At 36.9% G+C, this 25,099-nt stretch overlaps 1 protein-coding gene and 1 long non-coding RNA gene across 2 annotated transcripts in view; both read right to left on the bottom strand.

The window, feature by feature from the left end:
• Positions 1–643: 643 nt before the first annotated feature.
• On the bottom strand, positions 644–6,570 carry oxtrb (oxytocin receptor b). Its single transcript, XM_067460276.1, has 3 exons — positions 6,456–6,570; positions 4,781–5,839; positions 644–1,725 (listed from the first exon to the last, which is right to left on the bottom strand). Exons 2-3 carry the CDS (start codon positions 5,700–5,702, stop codon positions 1,499–1,501), a joined length of 1,149 nt encoding a protein of 382 aa, XP_067316377.1. The 5' UTR covers positions 5,703–5,839; positions 6,456–6,570; the 3' UTR covers positions 644–1,498.
• An 8,464-nt stretch (positions 6,571–15,034) lies between these two features.
• Positions 15,035–25,099, bottom strand: part of LOC137094527 (uncharacterized) — a 56,039-nt gene continuing 45,974 nt past the window's right edge. The window contains exon 3 of the long non-coding RNA XR_010908669.1: positions 15,035–15,082. This is a non-coding gene — a long non-coding RNA (uncharacterized lncRNA). The remainder of the gene's footprint in view (positions 15,083–25,099) is intronic.

Raw genomic sequence — 25,099 nt, 5'->3', positions numbered from 1 at the left:
AAGTGATCAGTCACTAGAAAATTTTCAATTGGAGACATTTTTTTTTACAGTGTTCTCACAGGGTATTCTCACAAAAATGCGTATAAATAGTACGAGTGTGCAATGTCGTGGAATGTATACGCCAAAACTCATTTTGGCGTTTCTTTGGCACGCTGTTTTTCGCGTGCATATGATACGCCATAAAGTGCGTATCATATGCAGGCGAAAAACAGCGTATCATATGCACGCCAAAATGAGTTTTGGCGTATACATTCCACGACATTGCACACTCGTACTATTTATACGCATTTATGTGTGATCGGGTTGGTTCTCAAACTAGGCTCATGCTCCAGTCATCACCATAATGGAAACCATTAAAAAAAAACATAACGAAAACTTCTAAACTTGCATAACAAAATATTAAACACTACTAAATCTCCCACTTAACTTTAATCTTGCAAAATTAACATTATATAACTATAAATATAATTAAATAACTTAATTTTGGCATTTAATGTCCCTTTTGAATGTCATGGCAAAGCATGCTGGGAAATAGAAATCAGCCAAAGTTCAAAATCAGTTCGATTTAAGTTTGTCTAAATTAAAAGAAACAAGTTCTTAAAACTTTTCAACAATTCAGATTACTTGTGTCAATTTTGTGAACTCAAAAGAAAAGAAAGTTCTCAATACTCATATATAATTAATTTGAACTAATTTGTTTAATTTAAGTTGGCTCTACTCAAACCTCATTATATTGAGCGTTAGGGTTTACAGTGTATGTTCCAGTGCTGCTTACAATTGTTGTGAGGATTATTCATCCAGAATCCCTTCATTACCTCCACAGAAGAATTACAGCATACGGGTTTGGAAGGATATGAATGTGAGTATTTAATGACAGAATTTTCCATTTTGGTGAACTGTTTCTTTAAGCATACAAAGGTAAACGGCTTCTGTGACCCTGCAGAGAATAAAGGCCTGATCACACCAAAGAGGACAATAACTACAATGATAATAACGATAAAGATACATAGTTTTAAATATAAAGGAATAGCAGAGTCCACAAACATAAATATAACGGCACAGAGAAACAATATCATAGGAATCACTTTAGAAGAATCTTTTTTTTCCAGCTGATTAACAATAAAAACAATGACAACCGATTAGACTCCATCCTGCGTTAAAGAAACGGCAGACAAAATTCTCCAGCGCGAGCTTAGAATAAACAGATCGATATTGTCCGCTGATGTTGCCGCTAATGTAGTTATCGCTAAAGTTATCGTTCTTGGTGTGAACGGGCCTTGAGCGCTTTGGTGAATGCATGGATGGATGCCAGTGGCTCCTGTCTGCTACAGGTCAAGCATTACTTTTGTAAAGATACATATTTTAAGTGGATTGCATGGCTAATGTTGCTGAGGCCTGCACCACATCTTTAAAAATCATATTAACGATTCCTTAGCCTATGTCATCTTATTGTTCTGTCTATGACGATTATGCAACCTGCAGGTAATCCAGCTTTCCTTCATGTGGTAGAGAACTGTGTGACACTCTTCTGGCTGCTGGTGTTCCTCATTGTACCTGTGCCTGATGGGCTCTTAGATCTCCATTGCCTCTTACAGCCACAGTGTAATGGTATAAGACAGCGCTGCATGAGATCCCGGAACAGATGACCAGCGAAAAACATGTAGATCCAGGGGTTACAGCAGCTGTTTAGACTGGCCAGAAGCATTGCAATGATGAATGCCATAGCTATTAGAGACAAGTAAAAAAAGGTTAGTGACACACAAGTCATGAGACTATTAAATATGAACATTATGATAGATAGATAGATAGATAGATAGATAGATAGATAGATAGATAGATAGATAGATAGATAGATAGATAGATAGATAGATAGACAGACAGACAGACAGACAGACAGACAGACAGACAGATAGACAGACAGATAGACAGATAGACAGATAGATAGATAGATAGATAGATAGATAGATAGATAGATAGATAGAATCTTGCACACATCACATTTAAAAGTATTCAGTTTTTCCTTTCACTTATGCAGTATCCATCATTTACTTATTAGAATATGCTGCTCTAAAACTGCTGGAGGCACAATGTGAAATAAATGAAGAAATTGTTATTTATTGGCAACTAGAAGCTGGTACCCATCTCCTGATAGACCATAATCCATCACTGCGTCTAGGCAAGTCCTAAAATTGGAAATTGATGCCATAACTTTTAATAATGCTTCTTAGATAAATCTTTTCCCAGGAAGCATAAAAAAATCATGATCCTAAAAGAAGTCTTCCTAAGGTTTCATAATGTTATTGGCTAATAAACTGAAATGGACAACAATGTCTATGGTCATTCAAATCTGTGTATTCATTACACGGCTGATGCTCTGAAAACCATCACTGAACAAAGACAGCAGAATGAGAGTTTCTGTTGGGTCATCTGCAGATCTGCAAAGTCATTTTCCACAAAAAAGGTAGCACTTTATTTTACATATAGTAACATGTAGTTTACTTTTTTACTCAGTATTTCCGTCGATACTGTAGAGGTTACACTGAAAGTGCACATACTTTAAAATAAAGTGCAACCAAAAAATCTTAATGACAGTATAATTTAGAGCTCTGTCTCTAAATGAAGTCTGAAATAGGTTTAAATGTTGGATTGATAAATGGGTAGAGGGTGGATGTGCACCTAAATTAAATGTATAATTCACTTAAAAATGAAAAACCATAAGCAATATAATCTGCCATTAAGAGCTGCATGCAGATTCACAGATGCTGACAGATATGATCAAAGTAATAATTAAAATAATAAGTATTGATACAATTTCTCATATAATAATGAAAGTAGCTCATTTTTGGATGAGGTACTTCATGTGAGATTTCAATATCTGATTTAATCTCCATTGTCCTTTCAATGCCTTTTAGAACCCCAATTACCTTGAATCAGATTATTTTAAATATATTATCTTATATAATTGTCTTTCAGCTAATTCATTTCAACCCCAGACTATAAGATGGCATAAGTGTCGTCTTAAAGTGATAGTTCACTCTAAAATTGTTCCAAACCTAGATTTCTTTGTTATGCTGAATGCAAAAGAAGTTAGTTCGGGCCAGATTGCTACCATAGTAGGAAAAAAATACTATTGTAGTCAGTGGGGCTTCAGTAAACGGTGACAGAATCTTTAATTTTGTGTGAACGAACCCTTTAATGCTGAACGTATCTGTTTATTTAAACATGATTTGAAACCTCTGTACTATGTACATTCATAACATTTAAATGAGGTCCAAAAGTCTGAGAACACCAGTGATGTACACTTCTATTGTGCATTCCTTTAAAAGTGCACACGTATAAATAGATTATTTTTTTAAAAACCATTGCTTATAGTTTTAATTTCAAATGAAAATTTGGCCATTTTCTGCAAACCCTTCTGAAAAAAGTAAATATGTTGTCTACATTAGGGCATTGTTGGTTTGACAACAGCATAAGACCTCCTCGCAAATGAAGTTATGGAATTACAGGGAAATGATACTCCTAATGATCTTGTCAGGATAAAGTAAGACCGCTTTGATGTCACGCTACATTTACTTTATAAAAACCACCTGAGGGTTTATAGCTTTGAACCCCTAGTCCAGGACTTTTCATCTTACTCTGTCTAAATTCTATTCTGAAGGATATTTTTGGGTTATCAGTGGGCCATTTTTATGAGGAAATTCCTTTAAAAAGCAGAATACCATTACAATGAAGAGCACAAAACATCTTGTTTTTATATTGCCATCTTCCACATAAAACATCTTCTTGTGTTTCCATATAATAGATTTCTCATGCTTTTTGAAACTCATAGACCAGAAAGTTGCATAACTTATATATTACATGAATGTAAATGTTTTTTATTACTGTTTGAGGGCAAGATCAAGGCCTGCCTTTATGGACTTCCATAACTTCCTGACTTCTTAGTGAATTGCAAGGTCTTACAGGTTGTTTGCAGAACCTGATTTCGAACCTGATTTTTGTTGATTCTGGAACAACATTCCAATCAAACGATTATTTTAAATATAATGAAAAAGACTGAACTGTCTTTCAGCTAAATTTAAAGCACAGACTATAAGAAGGCATAAGTGTCATCTTAAAGTGATAGTTCTCTCAAATTGTTCCAAACCTTACATGACTTTGTTCTGCTGAATACAAAAGGAAGATATATTTATGAATGTTTGTAAACCGAACAGATCTCAGGCCCCACAAATAGTTGTTGATTCCGGAACAACAATCTAATCAACCAATCAATTTGAGGGACAAGTTTACAGTTTATATCGGTTTAGCCTTACAACCAGGGTTTAGTTCTTTTACATCAGTGTTATTCGCCTATAGGGGTGTAGGGTTAGGTTTAGATAGGAACAAGGATTAAATCTTTAGTCTGGAATGTTGTTCCAGGATCAACAAAATATGGAACGTGTGTAACTCAGCAAAATCAGGACATGCCAGTTTTTTTTTTTTATAAATTTGAGCACAACTTAAATGAAAACTATATTCACTCCAAAAATTTCCATGTACAAAATATATTCACAACTTTGTCGGGCACAAATGTTCTGTTATTTCCAGGTTTTCCATGACTGTTGGAACATTTGGACCCCTTAAAATGTATAATTCTCATTGCATTGGATATATCAACCTGTGTAATTTGTGGGGAAATAGTTAACTCAAAAAGTGCTTGTATTATATTTGCTTAAAATACTTAATAAATAAAAAATGTTTTTACACATTTTATGACCTGCTGGTCAACAGGGTTTCAACAAACCTTCTCTTGGAGCCATTGGATCCCAGGCTGACCACATCTGAACGAAGAAAAACGGCGTCCAGCAGATAATATAAGCCAGGACGATCACAAACGTCATTTTCACCGTCCTGATCTTAGCTTTGGAGATCAACTTGACGCTGCTGACGCGGGAGAGCGCGTTGCCCTTGGCTGGTCGCGGGGTCAGCGACAGGCACTGGTCGCGTCGGGTTTTCAACTTAAAGTTTTGCCATATTTTATAACTTATGAGTCCATAACAAACGCTTAAAATAGCTACAGGAAAGATATAGATGGTGAGACTAATCCATGTGACGTAAGCCTTTGCGCCCCAGGGCTGAACAAAATCCCCCCAGCAGTCGAAAACCCCATCACCCACTTCTCTGAGGGAGAAGATGTAAACCTGTGGTAAACTGAAGAGCAGACTTATAATCCAAGAGGCCAAGACGTAAAAACGGTCATTTCGACGGCGCAAGGATCGCAGAGGCTGCCATATAGCCAAACATCTGTCGATAGACATCAGCACGAGCATGTACGTGGACGCGAACATGCCAACCACCTGTAGGTACTTCACCAGGCGGCACAGAACGTCTGGTCCATAAAAGCGAAAGGTGATGTCCCAGATAAGTTGGGGGAGAACTTGAAAAACCGCCACCACCAGGTCAGCGATGCTAAGGTGTTTCATAAAATAGTACATCCGCGACTGACCGTGTTTACTTGTCTGGATAGCCACAAGAACGCACACGTTGCCGGCGAGAGCCAGCAGCAGAATACATACAAGAACTGTTACTTCGACTTTAGCCACTTCTTCGTTGCGCTTGAGAGGGTTTACGGTTTGGTTCGATCCCCTGCTGTCGTTTCCCCTGCTTGAATTCGCCCAGGAGTCGTTGAAGGGCCAGAGAATCACGTCTTTCAGCAGGCTCTCCATTGTGCGTAAAATTCGCACCGTCCGCGCTGTTGTAGCGGCTCTCACGCGCTATATATCAGGACATGTGTCGAAGGATGCAGGTATGATATGCTTAAGCAGCACACTATATGTCGATGATAGAAATTTGGTCCACTTCACTGCAAAATAAACATTAATTAAGATGGTTAAAATAATCAAGCTATTCTTTTTTGTAAAGAAATTTCGGTTGACCTTCGTCTGAAAGGGAACTCAAATTATATTTATAGCTAACTGTCAACTATCCTGAAAACCTTTTAAAGAAAACTAGTTTTTATGTGATATATGTAATTTAAAAATTTATAACGACAGTTTTGTCAATGTTCCGTCTGACAAGGATACTGACACTGTTGCTATGGTAATCTCGAACGCGATTGCCGTTCGCGTGAGTCTATTCACCGTCAGGTAAAAAATATATGCGCTCTAACTTTTGTGGTTAATGAAATGTTCGAATTGCCAATTTAACCTTACATACATAAATATACGAAAACATAATACTATTAAAACAGCCTTTTGTTTTGACTTCTTTTGGGGGGTTGCACGCCCCTTAAGTCAGTGTTTTCTTTCCCACGGGACATATATTAAAAACAATATTTATTATTAACAGTAGGCCATTTAAATTAGAATTTTAATAGGAAATAGATGGCTATAATATACATTAATAGTATACAATTTTAATTATTCATACTATTGTGGCAATTAGGCTACAGTTAAAAATAAAAAATAAAATACCCTTACCTGAAATGTACTTCGGGAGAGATCCATTCTGTATGTCCTGGGTTTTTTCAATGGAAGGATTGCTGATGTATAGCAAAACTGCTGCGTTTACTTTCTCCTAAGGGCTCTATGGGATACAGCAGCTCTGTCTGGACAAATCTCAAAGCAGAGCACTGTTATATGCGAGTGCACTGGGTGGATTTGTCCTGCTGCACCTACACATTTCTACCACTCAGTGCTATTGTGCTGTGCTGGATTAGTCGATGTATTTTACAATGCAGAAAAAATAAGGAGCTAACATGTGACATGTCCTAGCAATGTCCCAATATTGCTTTGCTATTGGGACACATTGTCAGAAATCTTTTTTGGGTTTTGAAGCCAGAACTTAAAAGGGAAAGTTCACCCAAAAATGAAAATTCTGTCAATAATTACTCATCCTCATGATGAGTTCCAAACCTCGTTCCAAACCCGTAAGACTTTTGTTTATTATTGGAACACAAAATAATATATATTTTTTCCTGAATTGAGTTGTTTAGTCCAAATTTTCTGAACCTCATTGGTTCTTTATGAAGCTCAAATGCACTGCGCAACACAAGAATGAACCTCATTGGCTCTTGAGGAAGCTCAAACGTGCTGCGTAACACCAGAATGAACCTCACTGGCTCTTGAGGAAGCTCAAACGTGCTGCGTAACACCAGAATGAACCTCATTGGTTCTTGATGAAGCTCAAACGTGCTGCGTAACACCAGAATGAACCTCATTGGCTCTTGATGAAGCTCAAACGTGCTGCGTAACACCAGAATGAACCTCATTGGTTCTTGAGGAAGCTCAAACGTGCTGCGTAACACCAGAATGAACCTCATTGGTTCTTGAGGAAGCTCAAACGTGCTGCGTAACACCAGAGTGAACCTCATTGGCTCTTGAGGAAGCTCAAACGTGCTGCGTAACACCAGAATGAACCTCATTGGTTCTTGATGAAGCTCAAACGTGCTGCGTAACACCAGAATGAACCTCATTGGCTCTTGATGAAGCTCAAACGTGCTGCGTAACACCAGAATGAACCTCATTGGTTCTTGATGAAGCTCAAACGTGCTGCGTAACACCAGAATGAACCTCATTGGCTCTTGAGGAAGCTCAAACGTGCTGCGTAACACCAGAATGAACCTCATTGGCTCTTGATGAAGCTCAAACGTGCTGCGTAACACCAGAATGAACCTCATTGGCTCTTGAGGAAGCTCAAACGTGCTGCGTAACAACAGAATGAACCTCACTGGCTCTTGAGGAAGCTCAAACGTGCTGCGTAACACTAGAATGAACCTCATTGGCTCTTGATGAAGTTCAAACGTGCTTTAAAAAATAAAAAAATAAAATGTACTTGTTTTTTTTCAATAATACAACCCTGCAGTGCCAGAAGAGCTAGTCTGTGTTTTAAACGCCGAGAGTGTTCGTATACAAAATAAACTAAAATTAAACAAGCAGAAATGAGCGCAAACTGGACACAAGTCGAGATCACGGAGCTCCTTACTATCCGCGCTGAAGCTGAGATCTCTCGCCATTATACGTCACATCCGGATGTCACGTGTCAACTCGACCCGGGACCGTTACGGGTTGTATGTGAAAGCGCACATATTACGGTATTTCGCTGGCAGTGTGAATGGATCAAATCTAGCGACCTGGGAACAAATGCCGGGTCGCATTATCCGTGTATTTGCCGGAATTGCAGTGTGAAAGGGGCTTATGGATCAAGTCCAGACCGAACTGCCCGAGCTCAAATGTTGTGGGCGGGGCTAAGTTGGGCTGGCATCCAGGCTAAGAAAAATGTTCACATGCTAATAGTTTTTTTTCCTGACAAATGGAGGATGTAACCTTCTCCGATACACCTTCATGTGTTTTGTCAAAACATTTATGAAAACATCTTTAGAAATGATTTTAGTAATCACAAAATTGTCTTCGTTGCACTGTTTGTTAGTGAAATTACAAATAAAATTATGCATAACCAATTCAGATCATTTGAATTAATTATACAAATTGCACTGTGAATAGTAATTATGATGTCACTCTCACAATGAGCCGTGACAAGGAGAACACATGTAATTAAAGCACTGATTAGCACTACTTACGATTACACCATTCTGCTGAATGAAAAGACCAGATTAGACCAGCATGAATTTATTTCCAACATGATGATAATGGTGACCAAGGATGTAAACTGGTCAAAAGGACTGGTGGGAACAACATCATTTAAAACTTAACGCATGCTGGTCATAAGGTATGCACTGTGTTTTTAACAGGGTAAAGACGGCTCGCTGACTCAAAACAGCTCTATTTTGGTCAGGAGTGAGCTTTAACACTGTTTAACCGTTGTATTCGAACACACAGATTCTGGACAACTGCTTGCCTATTATGTCAAAAGGACAACAGTTCTGCAGTAGCATTAAGGTGGCACTGATAGCAGGCAACGGAAGAAAAAAAATTATTCTTTTCAGCATCATTACTCTCATGATCCTTCAGAAATCATTATAATATGCTGATTTGGTGCTTTAACTAAAATTAACAAAATAACTAAAAGAAAAATTCACACATGGAAACCCTTCTACCTCAACATTCACATAAATCTAGTCTAAATCTTGACATTGCTCAGCAAGTATTTAAATGCATAGAAGAACAGAGAAAATGTTGGTTCCACTTTATTTTAAGATTATGTAATTACATTGTTCTTACTTAAATAAGTACTGAGTAATACATGCACTTACGGTAAGTGTTTGGTTTATTAGTAGTTACTTGTAACCAGTATTGGGGGTAACGCATTAAAAGTAACCCGAGTTATGTAATCAGGTTAATTTACAGTAACTATTAAAGTAACACATTACTTTTAAATTTACAAGATATCTGAGGTACTTTTTCAAATAAGTCAACCTGTCCCCATGTTGAGAGAAATCCTAAGTGCAGAGTTGCTGTGTGTGAACATGATGATTATTGTTCTAGACTAAATGTGAACATGCATTTTCTCATCTCACTTGCACAAAAATAAGATTTAGATTGCCACAAAATGAATAAAATATGTGAAATGCAAAATCAGAATACTACACAAGCCTCCAAAAATGAAATGTTAAGTAAAATAACATGCATTGAACCTTACTTTTTTGACTAGTGCACTTGCTGCTGACCTTCGATGATTCAGTTAAACCGTAAGCAAAAATGACTTTATATTTTTTTTGTTTTATTGGTGAATAAGTGTTGAACTTTCTTCTCCTGCACCCATATTCACCTGCAATCCAGAATGGATTTAGTTTTGTTTGAGCTGCACCCATGTTGACATGTGAATTTGTGTTTTCTTCAGCCTTATTATTTTAATTTAGGTGTGACAGGCCTTTACATTTGCCCCAAACCAGAACTTTTTTGTTATTTAAATAAATAAAAAAAATGAGAAAAAGTAACACAGCACATTATGTTTATTAAAAAGTCACTTAATTAGTTACTTTTTAGGGAAGTAACATAATATTGTAATGCATACTTTTCAAAGTAACTTTCCCTAACACTGCTTGTAACTATGCATAATTTAGTGTTATAACTATAGTAAGTACATGTATTAACGTGTAATCACTTTAAAATCTGTTACCAGAATTTCATAGGGTTTTCTTATCAAAACAATGAGAACAATTTGTTTCTTGTTTACTTTATTTATAAGCATTGTCCGTCTAAATCTTCATGCACACAAAAAGCGCATGCATGTACTGCAATCACAGCAATTCAGGAAAACCAAACATCTCAGGGGAAAAAAGATGTTTCCTTTAAATAAATAGGCTGATTCTGAAATAGTTCTACAGTTGTGTGAACCATTCTGAACATTTGTCCCTCACTTATCCTCACAGCACATTTCAAATGTCAAAACCTGTTTTCATATAAATGGAATAGGCCTATTTATCAAATTGAGCAGTTTGGACTTTAAATGTTCCATCTCTTCGAACATAAAATGCAAATTCAAAGGCAGGGAATGAAGGAAATTGTTGTATACTCTTGTGTTGGAGAGATGTTTATTGCTTTAGAGACTGAATACTAATCAATGTAATGCTAAGTACACATAAGTACACGCTCTATCCACTGCACAGCTGACCAGAAAATAGACAGGACAAGACTACACACAGGATAATTACACCTGTGTGTGACCGTAAACTACTGAGTCCTTTAGGTTACAGACAAGCATGATTACCTATAGGACCTCAAATAGCAAAAAGAAAGGCAGTTTTCTGAAGCAGTGATTTTCATAGCTCAAACTGCTGCAAGCCTTGATGATTCAGATCATTACATTTCCAGCAATGATTTTGTCCAAATTGGTTACTTCAAAGTATTGGATACATACGCCTTCAGTTCTGGACCTTTAAAGGTTGGCAAGATCATCAGTGACCCATCACATTGTAAGCACGGTGATCTTTCAGTCTCCAAGATGTGTTTCAAAACCACCACAGAAAAAAAGTCACAACCAGTTTTTCCCCAAATCCCTTATACCTGCATAAAATCATCTGCACTTTGATTATTAGAAATCTATTGAGTATATTCAGCATAATCGACATCATTCAGACATCCAACAGCATAAGTGCATTCAAACTGCATATTAATTGCACCATTCAGCTACATATACATGCTGGCATGTAAATCCAAAAGTACATTGCTCACTTTAAAATAAATGAATGGTCCTTTTTTTTAATTGGAGTAAAAAAAAAAAATCAAACAGATTTCTGGTTATTCTGGTTGAAACTTTTCACATCCTGATAGAAATTAATAACAGAATATTAAAAATGCTGCATATATCTTCTGTGGAAGTCAGAACCCCCCAAAAATGGTTGGAACGCAATAATATGTTTTCCTACCTGCCTATTTCCATACAGACATTTCTGTGCATTTATGCGTTTCTATGGCAATAAATGCCTAAATAAATCTGCAGCAGTCAGGTGGTACAGCTAGAGTAAGTTCAAGTTCATTATTATTGTAATGTTATGTCCTTTAATATAATTTAAAAGATAATTTAACTCTGCCTCTCGTGACTTGAACATACACTATTGTATATTGTGTGTGAATCCCTCATTGTATGGCATCTAGACCAAAGGAGGTGCTGTCAGGGTTTGGTTGAAGAGGAGGAGGAGTAGGAAGAGTGCAACACAGGAGATGAGGGTTCAACACAGACTTTACTTCAAACATTAACCATATGTACAAACAATAACCTTAACAGCAACAATAACAATAACGGACCAAGGACAGAACAGAATGGGGACTATAAATACACAAGGGAGATGAGGGAACTAGTTAGATAACCTAATCAGACAAATGAGCACAGGGAACGACAGGACAGAACATGTGACAGGTGCTCTCAGTCAAATATATTATGAGTGTAAATTTGATTGGCCAATGAGCTTCATTCTGCGTTTTGATTCTAACTGCCTTGCTTTCTATAATGCCTGAAATATTTGGTGCAATAAACAACCATTTTGCAAGAGGTCTACATCACTGGCCATAAAAGCACACAAAAATCAAATTAAATGAGTGCATGCACAATGGGAAAAAAAAAGAACCTGGCACTCAGCGAAACGTGAAAAGTACATACACGGATCAGGCATGCAATTATGACCACTGACATGACAGGTGAAGTGAATAACACTGACTATCTCTTAATCACAGCATCTGTTAGTTGGTGGAATATATTGCGCAAGTGAACATTTTGTCCTCAAAGCAGGAAAAATGGGCAAATGTACGGATTTGAGCGAGTTGTGATGGCTAGACCATCTCCAAAACTGCAGCTCTTGTGGAGTGGTCCCGGTCTGCAGTGGTCAGTATCTATCAAAAGTGATCCAAGGAAAGAACAGTGGTGAACCGGCGACATTGGCAGCCAAGGCGGCATTTTAATGCACGTGGGTACTAGATGTGTGATCCGATTAAACAAACGAGCTACTGTAGCTCAAATTGTTCAAGAAGTGAGTGATGGTTCTGATAGAAAGGTGTCAGAATACACAGCGAATTGTAGTTTGTTGCGTATTAGTCTGGATAGACCAGTCAGGGCGCCCATGCTGACCCCTGTCCACCACTAAAAGCACGAACAGTGGGCACGTGAGCATCAGAACTGGACCACGGAGCAATGGAAGAAGGTGGCCAAATGATGTGGATGGCCAGGTGCATGTTATTGCACATGCACCTGGCAGTGTGATGCTTTGGGCAATGTTCTGCTGGGAAATCTTGTGTCCTGCCATTCATGTGAATGTTACTTTGACACGTACCACCTACCAAAGCATTGCTGAGACCATGTTCAGACTTTCATGGAAACGGTATTCTGATGGCTGTGGCTCTTCCAGCAGGATAATGCACCCTGCTACAAATTAAAAATGGTTCAGGAATGGTTTGAGGAGCACAATGAGTTTGAGGTGTTGAATTGACCTTCAAATTCCCCAGATCTCAATCCAACCGAGCATCTGTGGGATGTCCAGAACAAACAAGTCCGATCCATGGAAGCCCCACCTCGCAACTTACAGGACTTAAAGGATCTGCTGCTATTAACATCTTGGTGCCAGATACCACAGCACACCTACAGAGGTCTAATGGAGTCCATGCCTCAATGGGTCAGGGTTGTTTTGGCAGCAAAAGGGGGACCAACACAATATTAGGAACTACAACACAAAATATGGTCATATTGTTATGCCTGATCTGTGTATACATGATTTAATTAGATTTTTACATTTTCTGAAGAATACAGAGTTATGCTAGGGCATTGCTATTTAGTTGCTAAGGTGCTGAGTGGTTGCTAGGGTATTTTGGGTGGTTGCTAGGCCTTAACTACTGGACTTCGTAAAGTCCCCTTTATTTATATAACACATACAGATAGAAAATACAGATTTTTGTTTTGATTCAAAGCAGCTTTACAGTGATAAACAGAAAAAAAGATTTGATGATGCAAGCAGAACTCAATTCTGCTGTAAAGCAGCTCTAGGAAGACAATTCAGTTGGAAATTTGTATAATGTGATTTGTATGGAAACAATTTTTTTTTGTTGAAAAAAACAAAACAAGCATGAAGCTCTATCCCTCAGCCCAAGCGTCATACGAAAACATATTAATACGATCATAATGATTATGAACTAACCACCAGTTTGCCAAAATGTAAACTAGTTATGAATTGCCATGATATTTTGTAAAACTTCAGGCAATAACGGCACATCTCTTATTAAGCTGCATGATTTGAGGTATAATTCATGTCAGCAGCATAAACGGGGGAGCAGTTACACACCAAAGTTTAATACTTCAAATTAAAGGTTTTTAGAAATTGCTCAAGCAAGCACCACTAATGATAGCAATAAAGCCCTCTGAACTTTCAGTATCAAAGAGATCAGATCCTGTGGTCTGTATCCTGCTAGGCCAAATCTGTTCTTCGTTGTCCTGTTTAGCTCTGGTTTTTGTCTATGCTTGAAAGCTTATTCACAGAAAAATCAAGAACAATGACATTTAACCAAACTAGAGTGATTAAACACAATATGTCATGGGAAACGTCTCTTCATCATATTTGAGTAACTCTGTTACAGCCGGACAGGACAGATCCATCTGGGTCTCATTGTATGCGTGTGGATTTCAGTTTGGAGTTTGAGGAGGTATCTGCTGTGCTGTTTTGGGTTATACAGTATGTCCCTTACTGTCAGAAAGCTACTGGATCAAGTAATGCATAGCCAAGAGCAACCAAGCACACTACAGATTTGAACATTTTAGGTTCCCAAAGAACCAGTGATCAGTTCTTAAAAGAGCTAGTTTTATCTTGGCATGACAAACATTTTGATGATCTAGAGTGTTTTTCTACAATAAAGAACTTTTATGTTTTTGAACCTTTTGTGCAATGAAAAGGTTCTACGGACGTTAAAGGTTCTTCATGGAACCACTGATGCCAATAAAGAGTCTTTATTGTTAAGGGTGTTCCTGCATTTTAGTGGGAAAAATTGGTTTTGCTTAGATTTTGAGATTTGTAACAGTTTGTAAAAATGCATTGTTGTCCAAAACAAACAATGTATAGATTTGTTTAAATTATGAAATAATAAATAAATTATATAAATGAGAAATACACTGTTAAAATCTGTTTTTAAAGAATATTTTTATTTAGCAAGGATACATTCAATTAATCAAAAGTGACAATAAAGACTATTACATTGTTACAAAAGATTTATATTATGCTCTTTCGAACTTCGTATTCATTCCTATTCAAAGAAAACTTTTCACAAGTTTCTGCAGTCTTTTCAACATTTATAATAATAAGCAATGTTTCTTGAAAATCAGCATAGAATGATTTATAAAGGATTGTATGACACTGGAGTAATAATGCTGAAAATTAGGCTGTCATCACAAAAATAAATTACATTTTAAAATATATTAAAATAGAAAAGTTATTTTAAATTGTAATAATTTCAATATATTACTGTTCTTAATGTATTTTATGATCAATTCAATGTCACCTTGACCAACTTTTGAATGTTAGTGTATCCCATTTTATAGACTCACTTGTGTTTAACTGAATGAGCAAAGAGGAATGAGGAGAATTTGACCTTTCCAAATATATTTAACACCATCCATATTTTACATCTTCATAATCCTCATGGCATGGGTACAAGTTGTTTTGACTGTTGATCTGTGAAATATAAATCAGTCAGTTAGATAAGTGTAGAGTAAAACCAGTCAGTAAAAACCAGCACAAGCATAAACTACCTGAAAAGGGAAAAATGTATGCTTGGAAAATCTTGTGGAACGCCCATGAGAAATGGGATTTTGAGAAATGAAGTCTCTGATTGATTGTAATGTACAGATCTGAAGCTGAAACACAGACTGTTCTTATTGGATTAAGCTTAAAGTCTGGCGGTGTGTGTGTGTGTGATAGAGCTCAACTATAGCACACCGGAGCTGTGTTGATGTGCGAGTGAGCAGTAAAAGCAGTAGATGGTGTACACGTGCAGACTTTCACACCTGTGTACTTTCATCCACAATTACCCTCTTTCTTCCAGCGACAGGATAATCAGCGTCCATTTTCCTATAATGGATAGTCAATTTGAACTCTCTCTTTTTCTTTCTCTCCACACAATATTAAAAAAGACCAATGCCCCCATGTAAATGCTAGTACAAGTCAGAATACAAATCACTGAATGACTTTTTATAGTTAGAGAAAATATATATTTTTTTAAATCACAATCACGCTACTGTTAAAGATTGCTCTTAGGTGACTCATACATTCTCAAGAGTTTCTATACTTCAATACTTAATTTTGTGGTAAAAATCACAGCTCTGTTGAAAGTCCAAATATTCAGATTTATGCGATTTGAGGCTCTAAGTTTGTCAGAAAACAAGTATAGAGCCATTTCATTAATTAACTCCTTTCCATTCAGTGTCTTAAAGTAAATTTAACATAGGAGTGCATTTGCAAGTTTCTATAGCAAAGCATTAATGTAACACAACTGCTATTCATTTTCTACCTGGTCAACAGCCTTTTGAATTTGTTGAGAGAATCAGTGTTTATGAGCAGCCATTTGCTCAGAGTGGACATCTCATCTGGCCATCTTAAATGCTGTAATCTGTTTAAGATCCATAAACCTGTTTCAGGAAGAGGAAACAGTGTGACCTTTTACAAATGCTATCTGTAGCTGCAGGTAATGCAGGCATTAGTTTTCTGAAGAAGTGAGATTTAATATATATAAATAACACGATACTCTCATGTTACGATTCGATACATATCACGATACTGAACTCACAATAAGATATTATTGCGATACTACAAGACATATGTTAAAAGGTTAACAAAAAATGTACTGTTAATTAAAATGCCAAATTAGGTATTACATTATGGGTGGAAATGAATAGGTTTGGACTTGGACTTAGGTTTGTGCTGGTAACCAAATGCACAGGACACTGGTGACACAAATATTATGGAACAAATATTCATGATTCTGAAGCTGAAAATACAGAATTATTTTTGAAAAATATGCTTGCACTCTGTCACTGACTAGATTATTTAAAATCCCCCAATTGTATTATAGAAAAATATCCATATTTAAAGCTTTCGCCAGATCAGAAAAAAAAAAAAAAAAAAACGTAACTGGTGTGCAATGCCGTCAGATGTTGCGTTATCATTTTGGACTGTGAGAGGCACTACACTTTTTCTGTAAGTTGAATATGGGAAGGCGATCTGGTGGAAGCTAGATCATTTACCTTATTAAGTTAAATATGGATATTTGTCTTACACAAATGCATCGCTTGGCTTCAGAAGTAACCCCCAGAGCCGAGTGGAGCAGTTACATGATGGATAGATGCACTTTTATGGACTTTACGCACCTCCTCTCCATCCTTCACTCATAGCAGACTGATGGTTGGAGGAGAGGAGAGGAGAGGAGAGGAGAGGAGAGGAGAGGAGAGGAGAGGAGAGGAGAGGAGAGGAGAGGAGAGGAGAGGAGAGGAGAGGAGAGGAGAGGAGAGGAGAGGAGAGGAGAGGAGAGGAGAGGAGAGGAGAGGAGAGGAGAGGAGAGGAGAGTGGTTAAGGATATTAACCAGAAATAAATTTAATGTTTACTGCAAGACTAGTAATGTGCACTAACAAAGTAAACAGGGTCAATTTTGATTTCATGACAACTTTAAATCTAAACAGTAACTTTTTATTGATATATATATATATATATATATATATATATATATATATATATATATATATATATATATATATATATATATATATATATATATATATATATATATACATTTGATGTATTATTTTTGTATTATTTATTAAAAAAATACTATAATAAATAATAAATGTGTTCAATAGACATGTTTAGAAAAATATTGGTTTGTGTGGTTTAGGAAACCTGTTTGAAGAAATCATTATATTTGCAGTTCTGATTGTTGCCACTAGAGGGGCAGAAAACACCACACAACTTTAATAGAGTTTGCTTCATGGAACTGTCACTGTTTTCTTTCTGGCCGTTTGTTTATGGAGAGATCATATGTCCATGAAAGCTATCTGACTTTAATATTCCCTCAGTATAATAGTTGAGAACTCAAAGGGTCAGCAAAAAATGAATATTGGTAAGGAGCATGAAATGTGACTCTGCTGTGGTCAATGCTCCTTCTTAAATTCCTGAAAGAACTCATGTGAAGATCACCACAGTATAAACTTTGAGTTCTTGCAAATATCCCAAACTCCCACAGTCAAATGTCTTGCAAATGATCAGTATCACTGAATTGGCAAAAACCTACTTCACTTTGATTATAAAAAGCTTTTATGTCCACTTAGGCCTCGCAAGCAATCGGACATTGCACTTCATACCACAGGCCTCTAATTTTATTTCAGGACACTTTTTCAATTTGTATTACAGAAACTGAAATTTAAAATCATCCTCTTTATTTCCTGCCAACTATCCTGCCAACTTTCCTGATAACTATATCAATAATGATCCTCTCACTTGTCTAAAGAGACATTAAATCAGTCTTCTAGGATATTCATCAATTTATATTTGCATCAGACATTTAGACAGGCATACTTCAAGCAGTGGCAACAGTTTCTCTCATCAGTTAAATGTATTGGGAGACAAAAATCAGGGGTCTAAATAATGACAGAAGGGATAGAGTGAGATGTGAATGAATGATAGCAAACAGCAAAAGAACATTGAGAGTCACACTGCACCAGAAAACAATGGAATGAGGATATATGGAGGAAAATGTAGTTGTTGTATAATAATGTAAAAAAAAGCCCATCTTGCTGTCTTATTCTGGTCTCTATACATGTGACTCCCTCCTTAAATTCTAATGGCTAATAAAATAAGTACAAGTGTTCAGAAAACTTATCACAAGGCGCCTCGTCTCTTCAAACAACATAATTTGAGGCATCATTCATGCATTAGCACAAACAGTGCCAGATAATGTACTTCACAAATTATTTTAATAATGTTTCATTCAATGTCAAAGCTGCAAATTTCTACATTTGACATTGCACATTCCCTTCACAGAGCTGCCACCCACAAAGAAATGCACTGATGGTGCTTTAATCATAATCAACAAAGACGTTTTTTGACTTTAGACATTCAAAGGAAGTAAAGTCTTATATATGTTTAGCACCTGTGCAGTTCAAGATAGAAAATACAATTAGGTACGCTGATCTGACTTCTCCCTCCTTTGAACAGACTGTTCCTTGGAGTGTTCCCAAGCCTTTTTAATGCACAAACAATTAACATCAGAAATACTTTTGAAGGCGTTCTGGAAATGTGCTTGCCATTTGCATAAACCTGATATAGTATAATGTGCACGAGTTGACAAGAGAAGAAATTCAAGGCCAAGCCCAGGTTGCAAAGTTTGCAACAAGTTAATAGTGAGAATTGGACATCAATGTGTTACCAATGCAATTATGATCTGATTTATTAAATGACAATTTTAAACAATTTTAAAGATGACATGATCAGGTCATAACACATTTACTCCTGTATTTAACGTATCCTAATGCGATGTGGCCTGTGTTGAAGCACAGAAATAAAACGTGAAACTGTAAAATGTCCTACCTTTACAAGAACCTCCTCATTCAAGAATATTTACACAAGCATTAAAGGGCTGAGGATGAATTGCCCCATTTAAACATGATGCATACATATTTTGAACCTCTACAAATGATAAAGTTAGAGATATCTTGCAGGTTTTTGAGACCTGCTGGAGCCTGGGAAATACATCTGGCAGATGAGGCTTCACCAACAAAGGAAATTTCCAGTGGTAGAGCAATACTTATAAATTATTTTAAAAGAACCAGAATGTGCTGAGACGGCATAAAATAAACAGCCAAGATGATACTTTTGTGAACAGGGCTAAATCTAATATCTAATACTTACAGTACTTACAAAACGTAATACTCACATTCACCCAAGTTCATTACTCTGCACACATAAAACGAAATGTGAATCAGCCACTATGATATTTTCACTACCAAACATGGTTCATCTGTGTATGCTGAACCTTTTATGTACAGCATAAATTCAATCCAGTGTCAAATCCTTCTTGATAAGTATAACAAATCAGTCTTGTAACAGCCATATGCCAGTGGGATTTTGGTCTGATTATTTACAATGTTGAAGAGATATGAAAAGATCTCATCATGTTCATGTTTGGATTCAGGGCAAACTTCTAAACTGTTTAAAAGTTGAGTAAAATATCTTTGTCATCATCACATTTGAGTCTTGCAGTTTATCATCTGGATTGCCAAAGGCAATGATGACTCACTCTGCCCGATGAGACATGCCTCACAAAGTCAACTAAAAGTTAGATGAAGCCAAACTTAGATAAACAGAGGACATTTCTGCCAGCTCTTGGTTCACTTACAGGAGAAAAAAGTTACCTGTAAACTTATGACCAAAATGCACTGAAATGTATTGCAATACTACGGAGCCCCTAAAGGGACGTGGTGGAGGAATTTATTTAGGTGGGGAGGTATTTTTTTTCTCTAAACATTTTGCGTTCCCTCGCAAAGACATTTGCGTTCTCTCGCAAAACTTTGCGTTCCCTTGCAAAACTTTGCGTTCCCTCGCAAAGACATTTGCGTTCCCTCGCAAAACTTTGCGTGCCCTCGCAAAGACATTTGCGTTCCCTCGCAAAACTTTGCGTTCCCTCGCAAAACTTTGCGTTCCCTTGCAAAACTTTGCGTGCCCTCGCAAAGATATTTGCGTGGGAATGCAAAGTTTTGCGAGGGAACGCAAATGTCTTTGCGAGGGCACGCAAAGTTTTGCGAGGGAACGCAAATGTCTTTGCGAGGGCACGCAAAGTTTTGCGAGGGAACGCAAAGTTTTGCGAGGGAACGCAAATGTCTTTGCGAGGGAACGCAAAGTTTTGCGAGGGAACGCAAATGTCTTTGCGAGGGAACGCAAAGTTTTGCGAGAGAACGCAAATGTCTTTGCGAGGGAACGCAAAAGGTTTAGAGAAAAAAAATACCTCCCCACCTAAAAAAATTCCTCCACCACGTCCCTTTAGGGGCTCCGTACAATACAGTTTGCCATGAAACCGTGATAATTTTTTCTCCCATATTATGACGTAAATTTGAGTGAAACAGCTTCTTGAACAAGAAAAAAAATAAAGAGCAGGATTTTGTCCATTGATTTTGTCCATCGGGAGTTGATCGTTGGATTGTTGTGGTTTGCTACTGCTGAGATGTAATGTGAGTGACAGGTTGCCCCGCCCTCTCAAGCAAGTATATAAAAAAATTGATCAAAACTTGTTTGTACAGCACATCCCACAGATGCTCGATTAGACTGAGATCTGGAGAATTTGGAGGCCAAGTTAACACCTCAAACTCGTTGTGCTCCTCAAACCATTCCTGAACCATTTTTTCTTTGTGGCAGGACGCATTATCCTGCTGTATGAGGACACTGCCACCAGGCAATACCGTTTCCTTGAAAGGGTGTATATGGTCTGCAACAATTCTTAGGTATTCAAAGTCAAAGTAACATCCACATGGATGGCAGTTTCCCAGCAGAACATTGGCCAAAGCATCACACAGCCTCCATCGGCTTTCCTTCTTCCCATAGTGCATCCTGGTGCCATGTATTCCCCTAGTAAGTGATATACACACACGGCCATCCACGTGATGGAAAAGAAAACGTGATTAATCAGACCCGGCCACCTTCTTCCATTGCTCTGATGCAGTTTTAGAGATGCTCTGACCCAGTCCTATAGCTATCACAATTTGGCTTTTGTCAAACTCGTTCAAATCCTTACACTTGCCCAATTTTCCTGCTTCTAGCACATCAACTTTGAGGACAAAATGTTCACTTGCTGCCTAATTTATATCCCACCCAATAACAGATGCCATGATGAAAAGATAATCAGTGTTAGATGACCAGTGTTATTTTCCCAAAAGAAAAAGGGGAAACCCTGATTTTTTTCTTTCCATAATCTATTGTACTCCTCCCATGCTCTTTTTATTCTTTTTTGGCTTAGCGTCAAACCATTTCTTTGCTGAAAGACAGTCTCAACTGTATAAAGTAATATGATGTACTGCATTACGATTTGATGTACAGTCTAACAATTGTACATTTTGCATACATGTTTTCAAAGAAATTTAAAGAATTTTGAAATAGCACAGTTTATATATATATATATATATATATATATATATATATATATATATATATATATATATATATATATATATATATATTCGCTTCATAAGAGGAAAGGCCATCAATAAGAACAGTGCAGAATACGGTTTAAGTCTAAAACACAGCTATGATAAATCATGTGTTGTAACTATCAGTTTGGCCATTTTAAAACTGACATTAAAAGCTTGTTTTGCTCTGAATGATTGCTCCAAAATAGGTGCTGAATTGCTTGCATCTGTAATTCAGTACAAACCCAAGGTGAGTTTGGGCGGCCAAACAGTGTACACTGTCAATTTAGTGCTGCAAACAATCAATTTAAATTACTTTGTTGTATAATTAGCACACACACACACACACACACACACACACACACACACACACACACACACACACACACACACACACACACACACACACTAGGGGCATGAACCGGCAGGCATGCACCAATTTTGAGAGGGGTATAGCATAATATAAAAAAATAAATAAAATAAAATAAATAAAATAAAAATTATTATTGTCGTTGTTTCTATAAACCATGTGTTTGCTAGTATCAACAAATTGTGCTTGGTGACCCAGGTCAATTCCAGAATACAATAATTGTTAACACATAAAACACAAGCACACATACTGTACATTCATTAGTGTACTAGCCCAGGATCAGTGAGGTGCAGAGCACGTAATCATGTGTACCTTGGAGGCTGTTCGTCCTTTGTGCAGTGATGATAACCTTGCATGCAACCCTCATGCTCTGCAAAAATACACTGTGCTCATGTTTCTCTTCTCGCTAATTGGTCTCAGCTGCAGATTCTATCTTCCAAGATGTTCTGTTGTCAACAACTGGGGCTGAATATTAATGACACTAAAATAATGTCCAGGGCTAACTTAATAAACATAGTTTATTTATAAATTAGCATAATTGCTTACAGTAATTGACTTATCCTTGCAGAAAAATAGGTTGCTTACAACATGATCGAAAAACGAAAAAATGCGTACAGGCTGTTAATTAGTCAATTTGCAAATGTAGCTGTTTCAAAACTTGTGAATATACTGATTTCTAGTTTAGAAATGTGCAAACATTTTATGATGCTCAGTTTAGTGAAAGTTATGGAAACTTGTTTCTGCCACAGAATCAAATATTTTAAAAGACAATTACGACTTTCTGTTTAACAATTGTTAGTATACATTTTTGTGCATTTTTTCCAGAGACATTTTTTTGCAATCACTAGCTTATATCATGCAATTCTGACTTTAGGCTATAACTCTTTTATAACAATTTTTAAAGGTGCACTATGCAACTTTCCGTCCACTAGAGGGCGCCTATTCAAAACAAAGGTGTAGTTTGATGATGGCAAGTTTGAGCCAAGGTTATTTTCGTAAACGAAAACTGAAACTAAGACTAAAACTATTGGTCAAAAAACATTTTCGTAAACTGAAATAAAATTAAAAAATCTGAATAAATAAAAAACTAAAACTAAACGAAACTAACTACTCTTACTAAAAAACTAACTGAAATAAAATAATAATTAGCAAAAATAAATATTCGTTTTCGTTATTAATAAGCTCTCTTTAATGTGGTGGAAAATCTGACTGTGGCGGTTGAGGGAGTGTCTGTATTGCGCTACTGCGCGTGAAGTGATCTGAGTGAGGGACACGTGCAGACAGGCTACACATCGTTAAACGGCAGTTCACAAAGAATCAATGTGTCCGTGGCAGTGAAATGGGAAATAACACAAGGTAATGAGATGCACGTTGAACTTCTTTTAACTTAAGCTCACTGTTTTAGAATGCCGTTTCTTACGCGACGAGAGACACAGGCGCAAAAGTCAGCAACTAGCAAGTACTAGCCTACTGTGCGTTTGAGATTTCATGTTTGCATAATATGGACAGGCTCAAAGGTGTTATCATAATCATTTACATTATATTATATTATTATCTGTGTGGAGACATTTCCCCACAAAGTAGGGAATACCAGGATACACACACACACACACACGTTTGTTTCACTATATAAGTGAGGACATTGCATGGACTTCCATTGATTTTATATCAGGTTAATGATATTTTATATCCCCTAACCCAACCCCTATCCCTAAACCTACCCATCCCAAGAACGTGCAAAACAATAGATTTAAATAAAAACATGTTTTGGCCGATTTATAAGCCTTTTTAACTAGTGAGGACCAGTCAAATGTCCTTATTAGTCAGTTATCATAATATTTTACTAGATAAGTGAAGACATTGGCCCCCTTTACAATTATAGCACAACACACACACACACACAGAGAGCACAACAGTGTGAGTTGGCTGTATTCAGATGACTTTAGCTGTGGTCTTACACTGCTAGCCTATATTGTACTACTGAAGAAATTAAAATAAGCTTTTAATTGTTTAACAATATTTCATCTTTGTTATGAATGAGTTTGTCTGGAATTTATAATTTTTACTTTTATATTTTACTTTGCATTTATTTTGTTCTTTAAGATAGGCTAATACCCAGAGGATCTATGTCAAAAATATCAAATATAATTTTTTAATATCAAAATATAATTTATATCATTTTTAATCTCCAGATCGTTGTTTGTATAGGCCATAGTTTGACTCAAGCTTTTTTGCTCAAAGGTGAAAACCCAACTTTATGCATGTTTTGTAAGACCGTCCTGGGTTTAAACAATAATGCTCGTTTATCAAGTGATTTCACTTAAGGATGTTTAGTAAGATTAAACTCTAATCTGTGCAAACATTAAACTTTGCTGAAATTAAAACCCTTGATTTGGTCTCTACACTTCATTATGCTAACTCTGCTAAACTATAATTACTAAAACTAAAACTGAAACTAAATAAATAAAAACTAAATAGAAATGTATTTGCAAAATAAAAACTAAACTAAAACTAGCAAAACCATATGGAAAACTAACTAAAACTAAACTGAAATTTGTAGCAAAATTGAAAACGATAATAAAATAAAAACTAATTTCAAAAAGCAAAACTATAATAACCTTGGTTTGAGCGCAGCATCTTAGGACACAGTGGCGTGCACATGCTTACGAGGGGGCAGGGTCAGTACCGATCGCGGTTCCTCCTCTGTAGAAAATCGTGCTCGGAGCATGGTGGAAATCGCGTTCGCAGGGGCACCGTTGTACCATCAAAAAGGCACTTTCACTTTCAAAGGGGCAGGGGCTCAAGCCCCTCACCCCCCTGATCATTTGCACGCCACTGTTAGGACGTGGTTTTTATCTCACAGCCGGAGGAAAAGAATCGTGACAGGACTCGTGCAGAAATCATGTTCATGGATGCGGTTAGTAACGTTACTGTAGTGTGAAGCAGAGCAGGACCGAGTGTTGTGGAGCAGAGCACGGCCGCGGGAGCGATTGTTACGCAAACACATGCCTCGCAAGCAACAGGACTTTTATTCTGACGGGACACAGTCACCGGCACTATTTCTGCTTTTCTTTTTTTGAGGTAACATAGTTCTGTTTATCATATTAGATTCATTTAAGTGTGTTTAAAACGATGTTATGAAGTTACTCTGTGCG

This window comes from Pseudorasbora parva, chromosome 12 (assembly GCF_024679245.1).
Source record: "Pseudorasbora parva isolate DD20220531a chromosome 12, ASM2467924v1, whole genome shotgun sequence".
NCBI classification, from domain to species: Eukaryota; Metazoa; Chordata; class Actinopteri; order Cypriniformes; family Gobionidae; genus Pseudorasbora; species Pseudorasbora parva.
This window is presented reverse-complemented; position numbering and strand designations above follow the sequence as displayed.

Excerpts from the sequence above, each read along its gene's own strand:
- oxtrb (XM_067460276.1), bottom strand. The coding sequence starts at position 5,702 with ATGGAGAGCCTGCTGAAAGACGTGATTCTCTGGCCCTTCAACGACTCC. Across the intron at positions 1,726-4,780 it reads TCCAATGGCTCCAAGAGAAG|CTATGGCATTCATCATTGCA; the intron begins GTTTGTTGAAAC and ends TGTCTCTAATAG.